This window comes from Rana temporaria, chromosome 5 (assembly GCF_905171775.1).
Source record: "Rana temporaria chromosome 5, aRanTem1.1, whole genome shotgun sequence".
NCBI classification, from domain to species: domain Eukaryota; kingdom Metazoa; phylum Chordata; class Amphibia; order Anura; family Ranidae; genus Rana; species Rana temporaria.
The window spans coordinates 155,984,577-155,996,959 of record NC_053493.1 but is presented as its reverse complement, the minus strand read 5'-3'; the positions used below and the strand labels follow the sequence as shown (position 1 = coordinate 155,996,959).

The following is a 12,383-nucleotide window of genomic DNA, read 5'->3' as shown; positions in this document are numbered from 1 at the left end:
CCCGTGCCGTAAATGGCAGCCCCCACGCGCAATGCGCGGTAGTGACATCATCACGCCCTGAGGCCACAAATCCAGAAGGAAGATGGGGGAAGATATCAGCACTCTCAGTGATGTCATTGTGGCGCTGGAGGGCTTTGTTTTAATATAAGTCTCTCATAATGTGCTAATATGCAAAGTGCATTATAACACTGCCTTGCAGGGGATTTTTTTTCCTAACAAGCGGTTTACTGCCGCTTTAAACCCTCAGTAAATGTTATGGTTTGTATTTTTTGCTGTTTATTGAGATTAAAATCACTTTAGGTGACCTTTATTATAGGATGTTATATCTTTTAGATTTGTCCACACAATCATGCCTCCAAAATTCATACCTTAAAGTGATTGTAAAGTCTCAGTTTGTTCCCCGTTATAATAATAAACATGTTATACTTACCTGCTCTGTTGCAGTGAATTTGCACATAGCAGTCCGGAGCCTCCTTTTCTCGGGTCCCTCTTCTGTCATCCTGGCCTCTCCCTCCTATTGAGTGCCCCCACAGCCAGCAGCTTGCTATGGGGGCACCCGAGCCAAGTCATAGCTCCCTGTATACATTCAAAGATGGAACCCCAACCCGGCACCGCCACCTCTCTCCCTTGATTGGCTAGCTGACTTGACAGCAGCAACAGCCAAATGCGCCGCTGCTGTGTCTGAGCCAATCAGGGAGATCTCGAATGGTTGAGACACTTGTGGACATCGCTAGACAGAGAAAGACCTCAGGTAAGTGTTAGCAGTGATGCTGCCAATAGAAGGCTTTTTATCCAAATGCATAGAATCCATTAAGATAATAAACCTTCTGCCTTTACAACCCCTTTTAGCTTATATAGAGGATGTCTAATCAGTTTAAACACTTTAAAGCAGTGGTTCTCAACCTGGGGGTCGGGACCCCTTTGGGGGTCGAATGACAATTTGCAAGGGGTCACCGAATCCTGGGCTGTTCCTGAATCCTGCACCGCTCTCCCAGCCTTTTCATGACTACCCATCAGGGCTGTCCCTGGAGCTTGTGGTGGCCCACTCAGCCTATTCGCAGCCACCCATTCAGTTCACTGCGTGACTGGGGGGCAGAGACTAGATGTCAGCTGGCTGGTGAGGAATGTGAAGTGGGAGGGGCTGGAGCAGACCCTATCTCCTGATTTTGGTATAGGTGTCACTGCTGCAGAGACACAGTGAGTACCATAAGGGGTTTTAATACCGTACGAGTGGAAGGGACTCAGGGAGCGCTAAGTATCTGTGGGTTAGGGGTGCAAATTACTTGTCTTGTCTTGGGTACTGACAACCCACACTACAAAAATAATTTTACTGTTAGGGGTCCCCACAACTTGGGAAATTTTATCAAGGGGTCACGGCATTAGAAGGTTGAGAACCACTGCTTTAAAGGAAAGCTCCACTGTGTCCAAAATGATTATACATAACAAATACAGTATACTTGCTACATAAACAATTTTTTTTATTTTTATTTATTTTCTATTTTTACATATTTTACATATTTATACACATAAACATTCCTGCACCCAACTATATTTGATTTTAAAAAGTCTCCATTACAATCTGTAGATAGGTAGTTTTCTATAAAAAAGAAAAAAAAAAACGATACCTTCTTGAAATAAAACTCCAAGTAATCCAACTTTTTAACTACTATGGTGAATATGTTATGGCTGACACATATTACCGCTGCAGAAAACTATTTTGCTTTATTAGTCAATGTTTAACATGTTATATATTATACGTTTATCACACAAGCAAAAAGCAGTTTTCTCAATTTCACCCTACCAGGCATGGCAAACACGTTAAACCAGCTGTTACATAAATCTAATCAAACTGAACTATTTCTGTTTGCAGCTTATCTGGAACACAGTGCATGAACCAGACAGGTAAGATAACGTAAACTAACAATAGCTCCAATGTACACGGAAATATACCTCAATCAATTATTGTATCAGTGATACCATGCGAATATGGGAATTATATAGACCTTGACACAGGCAGAAGAATTGCCATGCAAACATTACAAGAGTAGCTATTTCTAGGTCCTTTATGAATGCATGTTCTATAAGGGACAGGAACTAATCAGATAATAGCACCCACTATAACAGAAGGTTGACTTGAAGAAGTAAAAGACTGGTCTGACAATAGTTGCAGTAACAGAAGGACAGCGCTGTGAAAGCTGGACACTGGGGCCCGGATTCACGTACGAGTTACGCCGGCGTATCTCCAGATACGCCGTCGTAACTCTGAGTCCGAGCCGTCGTATCTATGCGCCTGATTCTTAGAATCAGTTACGCATAGATTTGTATTAGATCCGACCGGCGTAAGTCTCTTACGCCGTCGTATCTTAACTGCATATTTACGCTGGCCGCTAGGGCCGTGTATGCTGATTTACGCCTAGAAATATGTAAATCAGCTAGATACGCGAATTCACGAACGTACGCCCGGCCGACGCAGTACAGATACACCGTTTACGTTAGGCTTTTCCCGGTGTAAAGTTACCCCTGCTATATGAGGCGTAGATGCGGCGTACCAATGTTAAGTATGGACGTCGTTCCCACGTCGAATTTTGAAAATTTTACGTCGTTTGCGAATAGGGCTGGGCGTCATTTACGTTCACGTCAAAAGCATTGGCTTCTTGCGGGTTAATTTGGAGAATGCGCACTGGGATACTTTCACGGACGGCGCATGCGCTGTTCGTAAAAAGCGTCATTTACGTGGGGTCACATAAAGTTTACACAACACACGCCCACATCTACCACATTTGAATTAGGCGGCACTTGCCTGTAAAAGTTGCGGAGACGTAACATAAATAGGATACGTCACGCCCGCACAAAGATACGCGATTCTACGTGAATCCGGGCCTGGATCTATGTATAAATCTATGTAAATACAGGACATAGCTTAAAAGATCTATACAGTAGGTGTTTGTGATATTGTGTTTTTAGCACGACAGCATCGCGCTGATTCTCGGCGACATGGTGCCGAGATCTCGCCGACATCTCACACTCACTGGAATAGTGACAGCACATCCCAGCAAGCGCGTCATAGAAGCGACGGGAGATCCGACTTGGATTCCCGCCAATTCTACACGTGTGCAGCGTTTGTTATGAATCCTGAGGGGGAAGTCCCCGCCGGATTTTAAATAAAAATCCGGCATGGGTTCACCCTCAGGAGCATACCGGGCCCTTAGGTCTGTTATGGGTTGTAAGGAGAGCCCCCCTACGCCGAAAAAACGGCGTAGGAGGTCCCCCTACAATCCATACCAGACCCGTATCCAAAGCACGCTAACCAGCCGGCCAGAAAGGGAGTGGGGACGAGCGAGCGCCCCCCCCCTCCTGAGCCGTACCAGGCTGCATGCCCTCAACATGGGGGGGTTGGGTGCTCTGGGGCAGGGGGGCGCACTGCGGCCCCCCCACCTCAGAGCACCCTGTCCCCATGTTGATGAGGACAGGGCCCCTTCCCGACAACCCTGGCCATTGGTTGTCGGGGTATGCGGGCGGGAGGCTTATCGGAATCTGGGAGCCCTCTTTAATAAGGGGGCCCCCAGATACCGGCCCCCCACCCTAAGTGAATGGATATGGGGTACATCGTACCCCTAACCATTCACCTGTAGGAAAAATGTCAAAGTTAATAAACACACCACACAAGGGTTTTTAAAATAATTTATTTTTCTGCTCCGAAGGCTCCCCCTGTCTTCTTTATTAGCTCTTTTACCAGGGGGAGCTTCTTCTTTGACGTCTTCGGGTGGGTGGGGGCCGCCGTCTGGTTCTCTTCCACCGCCGGGGGGGGGTCGCTTTTTTCTTCTTCCGCTATCCCGACGGGTCTTCTCCGCTATCCGGGGGTCTCCTTCTATGTTCGCCGCTCTCCGGTGTTGACTCGGAGCACCCCGGTTCTTCCTCTCGATGTCTGGTGCCTTCTTCTTCCGTGCTGTACGTCTTCTTCTTCTTCCGTGCTGTGAGTTCTTCTTCCGTGCTGTGACGTCATGTTCTTCACTTCTCTTCTTCTCCCGATGTTGACACGTCGCCTTTCCTCGCTGCAATGACGGGTGCGCGGTTTGCATCGGATTTATATAGACCTCACAATCCCATCATGCTCTGGTACCTACCCATGTGATACCCATGTGATACCTACCCAGGTGGGTAGGTATCACATGGGTAGGTACAGAGCATGATGGGACTGTGAGGTCTATATAAATCCGATGCAAGCCGAGCATCCGTCATTTCAGTGAGAAGAGGCGACGTGTCAACATCTGGAGAAGTGAAGAAGATGACGTCACAGCCCGAAAGAAGAAGAATACGTCACAGCACGGAAGAAGAAGATAGACGTTCAGCGCTGAAGGAGAAGGCACCGGACAGCTGGAGGAAGAACCGGGGTGCGCCGAGTCAACAGCGGAGAGCGGCGAGCATAGAAGAAGACCCCCGGAGAGTGAAGAAGACCCCCCGGATAGCCGAAGAAGACCCCCCGGATAGCGGAAGAAGAAGCACACCACCCCCCGCCAAAGACGTCGGAGGAAACCCGCCGAGGAGTGGGCGCTTTTATAAAAGCGACCCCCCCGGCGGTGGAAGAGAACCGGACGGCGGCGAAGAGCGGCCCCCACCCGAAGACGTCAAAGAAGAAGCCCCCCCTGGTAAACAGAGCTAAAGAAGACAGGGGGCGGCCTCCGGAGCAGACTAATAAATTATTTTAAAAACTCTTGTGTTGTGTTTATTGACTTTAACATTTTTCCTCCAGGTGAATGGGTAGGGGTACGATGTATCCCATATCCATTCACTTAGGGTGGGGGGCCGGTATCTGGGGGCCCTCTTATTAAAGGGGGCTCCCAGATTCCGATAAGCCTCCCGCCCGCATACCCCGACAACCAACGACCAGGGTTGTCGGGAAGGGGCCCTGTCCTCATCAACATGGGGACAGGGTGCTCTGGGGTGGGGGGGCCCCGCAGTGCGCCCCCCTGCCCCAGAGCACCCAACCCCCCCATGTTGAGGGCATGCAGCCTGGTACGGCTCAGGAGGGGGGGGCGCTCGCTCGTCCCCACTCCTTTCCTGGCCGGCCGGGTAGCGTGCTTTGGATACGGGTCTGGTATGGATTGTAGGGGGGGGCTCTCCTTACAACCCATAACAGACTTAAGGGCCCGGTATGCTCCTGAGGGGGGAACCCATGCCGTATTTTTATTTAAAATCCGGCGGGGACTTCCCCCTCAGGATTCATAACAAACGCCGCACACGTGTAGAATTGGCGGGAATCCAAGTCGGATCTCCCGTCGCTTCTATGACGGCTCTGTCTCTATCGCGGCAAGCCAGCTCGGCGCTGGCTCCCGCGATGGGGCTCGTAGGTGCTCAATCTCGCCGAGAAAGGGAGCGAGATTGACACAATATCGCGTGCACCTACTGTATATAATATTGGATTTAGTATTACATGCAGGCTTTTCTTGTTTGATTTAAAACAAATGCAGTTTGCTTAGTGCACCATAGTAAGAAGTGGGCATGGTTTTATTTTTTTCAATTTCTTTATTTTTCACTTTTTCATTTATACAGGAAACCAAATCTCATTAACATATACAAAAAATAGAGTCGATAGATCACCCTCGTACAAACTAAATATATCATCCTGTTCTTCATTCAAATTACAAATAATAAATTGATGCATTCAGTTTCCACCCTTCACACCAGCTCCCTCCCCCTAGAGCAGTGGTTCTCAACCTGGGGTCGGGACCCCCTCGGGGGGTCAAATAATGATTTGCCAGTGGTCACCGAAACCTGGGATGTTCTATTCCCCCCACCAAGGAGCAAGAGAAGGAATAAAAATAGAGAATACATGGAAGGGAGAGGAGAAGAGAGGGAGGAACAAAGAAAAAGGGAGAGAAAGATTAAAAGAAAGAACAAGAAAGACGGCTAGAGAAAGGGATGGGGGACAAGAAATTAGGGTAAAAATTCAAAATTCTACGCTGGAACGACGGCCATACTTAACATTGGTACGCCGCACTTACGCCACCATATAGCAGGGGTAACTATACGCCGGGAAAAGCCTAACGTAAACGGCGTAAATGTACTGCGTCGGCCGGGCGTACGTTCGTGAATTTGCGTATCTTGCTGATTTACATATTTTGACGCGTAAATCAGCATACACGCCCCTAGCGGTCAGTGGAAAAATGCAGTTACGATCTGACGGCGTAGGAGACTTACGCCGGTCGGATCTAATAGAAATCAATGCGTAACTGATTCTATGAATCAGGCGCATAGATACGACCGGCCGGACTCAGAGATACGACGACGTATCGGAGATATGCCGTCGTATCTTGTCTGTGAATCTACCCCTAGGTGTAGACTATATTATTATGGAACTGATCTTGTTTGAAGCACTCTGGGTTTATAAAGCATGTTAAGAAAACATAGTGATGTAAAAATAACAAAAGATTGTATATACAGTACATCATATACCTTACAGTACATATTACCTTTTGGTATAATTTCCTTTGCAGGGTTAACTACAGATAATATCAGTCAAAACTATTCTGAGAAAGGTAAGAGACTATCAGTCTGTTGAGCAGAGCACTGCAAAATACAGCATGCAAAATATAGTAACCCAAAACCAATGATATTCTCATTTTTATTAAAGTAACCAAGTATGAAAAATAGGTATAATTATTTGCTATGGGTTACTGCACTCTGCAATGTTCTTTATTATTTATTGAATAAGCTTCTGTTATGTGTCTGTAGATACGACTATTATACTGAAACAAATACATATCAAATTAGTGTAAACCAGGGCCCAAATTCACCTTTGCGTATCTCCAGATACGCCGTCGTAAGTCTGAATGCGAGGCGTCGTATCTCAGCGCCTGATTCGAAGAATCAGATACGCCAGAATTTGTCTAAGATACGACTGACGTAAGTCTCTTACACCGTCGTATCTTACGTGCATATTTACGCTGGCCGCTAGGTGGCGCTTCCGTTGATTTCCGCATTGAATATGCAAATGAGCTAGATACGCCGATTCACGAACGTTCTTAAGCCCGGCGTATTAAAATACGCTGTTTACGTAAGGCGTCCGACCGGCGTAACTTTACCCCTCATAAAACAGGGGTAAGTCATGTTAGGTATGGATGTCGGAAACGTCGGAACAGCGTCGTATTTTACGTCGTTTGCGTAAGTCGTCCGTGAATGGGCGTAGGTTACGTTCACGTCGACTAAACATTGAGCCGGCGTAAGTTAGGGAGAAAATTCGACGTGATACTGAGCATGCGCACGCATGCGCCGTTCGTTAGGTGCATCATTTACGTGGGGTCACGATACATTACCATACAACACGCCCCCTACCAGCCTAGCTTGAATTAGGCGGGCTTACGCCGGCCCATGGGGTACTATTCACCTCACTGATATGAGACACTATTCTGCATTCTGATGTCAAAAACTCCTGCCACTGACATCAATAATGGGATGCCAGTTCTCCCATTGACACCAACAATGGGGCACTATTCCTCCACCTAATACCAAAGATGGGGCACTATTTACTCCCACTGATGCAAATTTTTTTTAATCCTGCTGGTCACAATCTGGCCCCCCTATAGTCTGAAGGACAGTAAACTGGACCCTTGTTTTGAAAGTTTGAAGTCTAGTTTAAACTAAACACACTTAGTAGTCCTGATTAAAATGAAGAATACATAAAGAATAAAAACCCAATGAAATACAATTACGTTTTTGGTTGTAACATAACTAAATGTGGAAAATTGCAAGGGGTAAAAATACATTTTTAAGGCACTGTACATGGACTAAAAAAAAAAAAGTGATCTATACAAAATAATCACAATAATATACAATAATGTTTTTATATGTAATTTTAAAGCTGTAAATATAATGTCTCCAGTTATTGGACTACGTCCCAACCCTTGGTCTATATGGCTATACTGCTATTCCATAGACTGAATGCTTATTCCTGCTTTGATGTTTTCAATGTGAATCACTCAATGTTCCTTATCGTCACCCAGGATGAATGATAGTTATGACACACTGGTCATATAAGACAGAATGTGCTGTGCCTATTTTCCTGCACACTGACAAAAAATAACCTCTATGGAAATGTTTCCATATAATTATGGTACTATATTAGTCATTTTAACATTCCATTACCACAGTAAAATAAAAGTACTGTCTATATATACAAATACATGCCTTTGGTTATGTAAACAGCACTGTATAAATGCACCATGTGATCTTCGTTTATTTCCATTCAACCTTTCTTTTCTTTTTATTGTCCTTTTTTTCTTTTTATTGTTTAGGCTTGGCGTGCAAAATGGGGATGACCAAACTATCTGTCAAGGATTATATGAGGCAAGCTCACTTGTATTTTCTCAATGTTCACTGTGCAATTAGGTATTTTTTAAGGAGACTAGCTTGTACACAACAGTAAACTGACTATAGAAGTATATCTACGTTATTACTTTTTTTAAATTCTATTGCCAAGGTTGTTTGTATCCAGATAAAATACAGACACAAATATGTACCCAGGCACCTATACCAATATGTATCTGGCAGCCCAGGGGCACAATAAAGAATAACATTTAGGATTGGAACTGCTCTTGTTTAACCACTTGCTTACTGGGCACATATACCCCCCTCCTGCCCAGGTAAAATTTCAGCTGCCGGCACTGCGTCGCTTTAACTAACAATTGCGCGGTCGTGCGACGTGGCTCCCAAACAAAATTGACGTCCTTTTTTCCCCACAAATAGAGCTTTCTTTTGGTGGTATTTGATCGCCTGTGCGGTTTTTATTATTTGCGCTATAAACAAAAAAGAGCGACAATTTTGAAAAAAATACAATATTGTTGCTATAATAAATATCCCAATTTAAAAAAAAAAACACATTTTTTTTCTCAGTTTAGGCCGAAACGTATTCTTCTACATATTTTTAGTAAAAAAAAAAAATCGCAATAAGCGACTGGTTTGCGCAAAAGTTATAGCGCCTACAAAATAGGGGACATAATTTATTATTTTTTATTATTTTATTTTTTTACTAGAATTGGCGGTGATCTGCGATTTTTATTGGGACTGTGACGTTATGGCGGACACATCGGACACTTTTGACACATTTTTGGCGCCATTCACATTTATACTGCGATCAGTGCTATAAATATGCACTAATTACAGTATAAATGTGACTGGCATTGAAGGGGTTAACACTAGGGGGTGAGGAAGGGGTTAAATGTATCCCTGCATTGTGTTCTAACTGTAGGGGGAGGGGGATGACTGGGGGGGGGCGAATCGAAAACCCGCGGACGAAATTCGATCGGAATTCGAAAAAAAAAAAAATATTTTCGAATCGAATTCGAAAACAAATTATATTCGAAAAGAGACTATTTGTTTTTGAATCCGGTCGAAATATTTTCGAATTCGACCGGATTTTTCTAAATTCGGTCGAAAACGAACGAATTCCAAAAACGAATTTAACACATGTAACAAACCTAACTTAATGAAATTAATTAAATAACGAATTAAAATGAAACGAAACTAAATTTTCCCTTTTGCACATGCCTAGTAAAAATTCCTTAAAATAAGGAAACAAATGCAGCCATCACATGTAACAACTGATAAACTGCAATAGAATATATTTTTGGTACAAGGGTTTGTAACGGATTTAATATTTTCTCGACTGTTAACATTGTTTGTAGGCTCGATTGTTATTGTGCGTTGAATTAAGGTGCATGTGCATTGTGTTGCAGTAGGGCAGCCCATTCATTTGAACAATCTTCTTAATGCACCAAAAACATGCATGCATTACCACAACGCACAGTAGTGTGTAACCATGTGATGTGGTGCATTGCAAATCTTATTGGGGTACCATTCCTAATGAATTGAGCCAAAGAGCTTGCATAACATGAGCAACGCATTTGTTTTCCTCTGCCCTTTGTGTTATTTATCGCTAACTAAAGATGTATTTCCAACTAATTACATAGCAGAATATTTTTTAAAGCTTTAAATGCCCAAAACAAGAAAAAGAAACCATGACTTCTTCACTATGTACATTCCTGGAAGGATAATTTTACATGAACTGTGTTGTAATAAATTGGTTCAATTGGAACCATTTCTGTTGTTGGTGATAATGATGTGAACTAAAGGCATTCAATCTATAAGTGGAAGTCTCTGACTTTCCAGCATGTGACTTGCCATACAAGAAAAGCTTGTTGGGTGGGCTATAAGAACAGGCTGCTTCGGTTCACTTATCTCATGACATTAGACTATTCATGACCGAACAACAGTACTCATGCAAAAAAATGATCAAAATACAATTTAAATGTGTCAGTAGAGTCTCTGCCAGGTCCATGGAAGGTACGTATGACCCCCCCCCCCCCCCCACCCCCCCGCTGTTACACCAGATTTAAGCATACAATATCTAACAAAAGTTAGTACACCTCTAACATTTTTGTAAATAGTGTATTATATCTTTTCATGTGACAACACTGAAGAGATGACACTTTGCTACAATGTAAAGTAGTGAGTGTACAGCTTGTATAACAGTGTAAATTTGCTTTCCCCTCAAAATAACTCAACACACAGCCATTACAGTCCAAACTGCTGGCAGCTAAAGTGAGTACACCCCTAAGTAAAAACTACCAAAATAGGCCTAATTAGCCATGTTCCCTCCCCAATGTCATGTGACTCGTTAGTGTTACAATGTGTGAATGGGGAGTAGGTGTGTTAAATTTGGTGTTATGGTTCTCACTCTCTCATACTAATCACTGGAAGTTCAACATGACACCTCATGGCAAAGAACTTTCTAAAGGATCAGAAAAAAAAGAATTATTGCTCTACATAAAGATGGCCTAGGCTATAAGAAGATTGCCAGGACCCTGAAACTGAGTGCTGGAGAGCTACATTTCATTGAGGGAACCATGAACATGCACTGTGATATACTGAAGCAGAGCATGATCCCCTTCCTTCAGAGACTGGGCCGCAGGACAGTATTCCAACATGATAACAACCCCAACACACCTCCAAGACGACCACTGCCTTGCTAACGAAGCTGAGGGTAAAGGTGATGGACTGGCCAAGCATGTCTCCAGACCTAAACCCTATTTAGCATTCGTGGGGCATCCTCAAACGGAAGGTGGAGGAGCGCAAGGTCTCTAATATCCAACAGCTTTGAGGCGTCGTCATGGAGGAGTGGAAGAGGACTCCAGTGGCAACCTGTGAAGCTCTGGAGAACTCCATGCCCAAGAGTGTTAAGGCAGTGCTGTGAAATAATGGTGGCCACACAAAATATTGACACTTTGGGCCCAATTTGGACATTGTCACTTAGGGGTGTACTCACTTTTGTTAGACATTAATGGTTGTGTGTTGAGTTATTTGGAGGGGACAGCAAATTTACACAATGTATACAAGCTGTACACTCACTACTTTACATTGTAGCAAACGTGCAATTTCTTCAGTATTGTCACATGAAAAGATATACTACAATATTTACAAAAATGTGAGGGGTGTACTCACTTTTGTGAGATACTGTATGGAGGGCCTGCCTGATTGAAATTGTTTAGGTTTTACCTCATATTATACTGTATAGTTAAATCTAAGGCCGCGTACACACGATCGGTTAAACCGATGAGAACGGTCTGATGGACTGTTTTCATCAGTCCAAACCGATCGTGTGTGTGCGCCATCGGTTATTTATCCATCGGTTAGAAAAAAAAAAATTGTTTTAAATTTAACCGATGGATTCCTAACCGATAGTAAAAAAACGATCGTCTGTAGGCACAACCATCGGTTAAAAATCCATGCATGCTCAGAATCAAGTCGACGCATGCTTGGAAGCATTGAACTTCATTTTTTACAGCACGTCGTTGTGTTTTACGTCACCGCGTTCTGACACGATAAGTTTTTTAACTGATGGTGTGTAGGCAGGACTGACCATCAGTCAGCTTCATCAGTTAACCAATGAAAACAATCCATCAGACCGTTTTCATCGGATGGACCGATCGCGTGTACAGGGCATAAAGGAAAATTGTATAACGTATGGCCAGCCTTTGGCAAGTGGATGTTAATTTCCAGGTGGTTTACAAATTGTAACCCTAACTAAGGCAAAACGACTTTAGCACTTGCTAAGCATCGATGATGTACAATTCACAGCTTGTGATTTTTTTATATGTAACTGGCAGCATCTTAAGCGGGCAATCAAAATTTAGCTGGTTCAGCAGGGACCGGCAACAATTTTGATTCATGTATGGGCAGGGTGGTTGTACAGAAGTCAATCTACCAATCGGCTTCTGTACCATTCCCCTGTTGGAAAATGTCTGCTCAATCAGCTCTGTCGGCTATAGCCGGCGGCGCTGATCAGTGTATTCTGACCCCGCTGTCAGAATACAAAGGCACGGCAGGGA

At 44.0% G+C, this 12,383-nt stretch overlaps 1 protein-coding gene across 2 annotated transcripts in view; it reads left to right on the top strand.

Moving 5' to 3' along the window:
* The window catches only part of ITPRID1 (ITPR interacting domain containing 1), a 181,095-nt gene that overhangs the window by 57,228 nt on the left and 111,484 nt on the right, over window positions 1-12,383 (top strand). For both annotated transcript variants that reach the window (XM_040353275.1, XM_040353276.1), the window contains exons 3-5: window positions 1,871-1,902; window positions 6,495-6,536; window positions 8,292-8,343. In XM_040353275.1, the coding sequence (XP_040209209.1) occupies window positions 1,871-1,902; window positions 6,495-6,536; window positions 8,292-8,343 (126 nt within the window). The remainder of the gene's footprint in view (window positions 1-1,870; window positions 1,903-6,494; window positions 6,537-8,291; window positions 8,344-12,383) is intronic.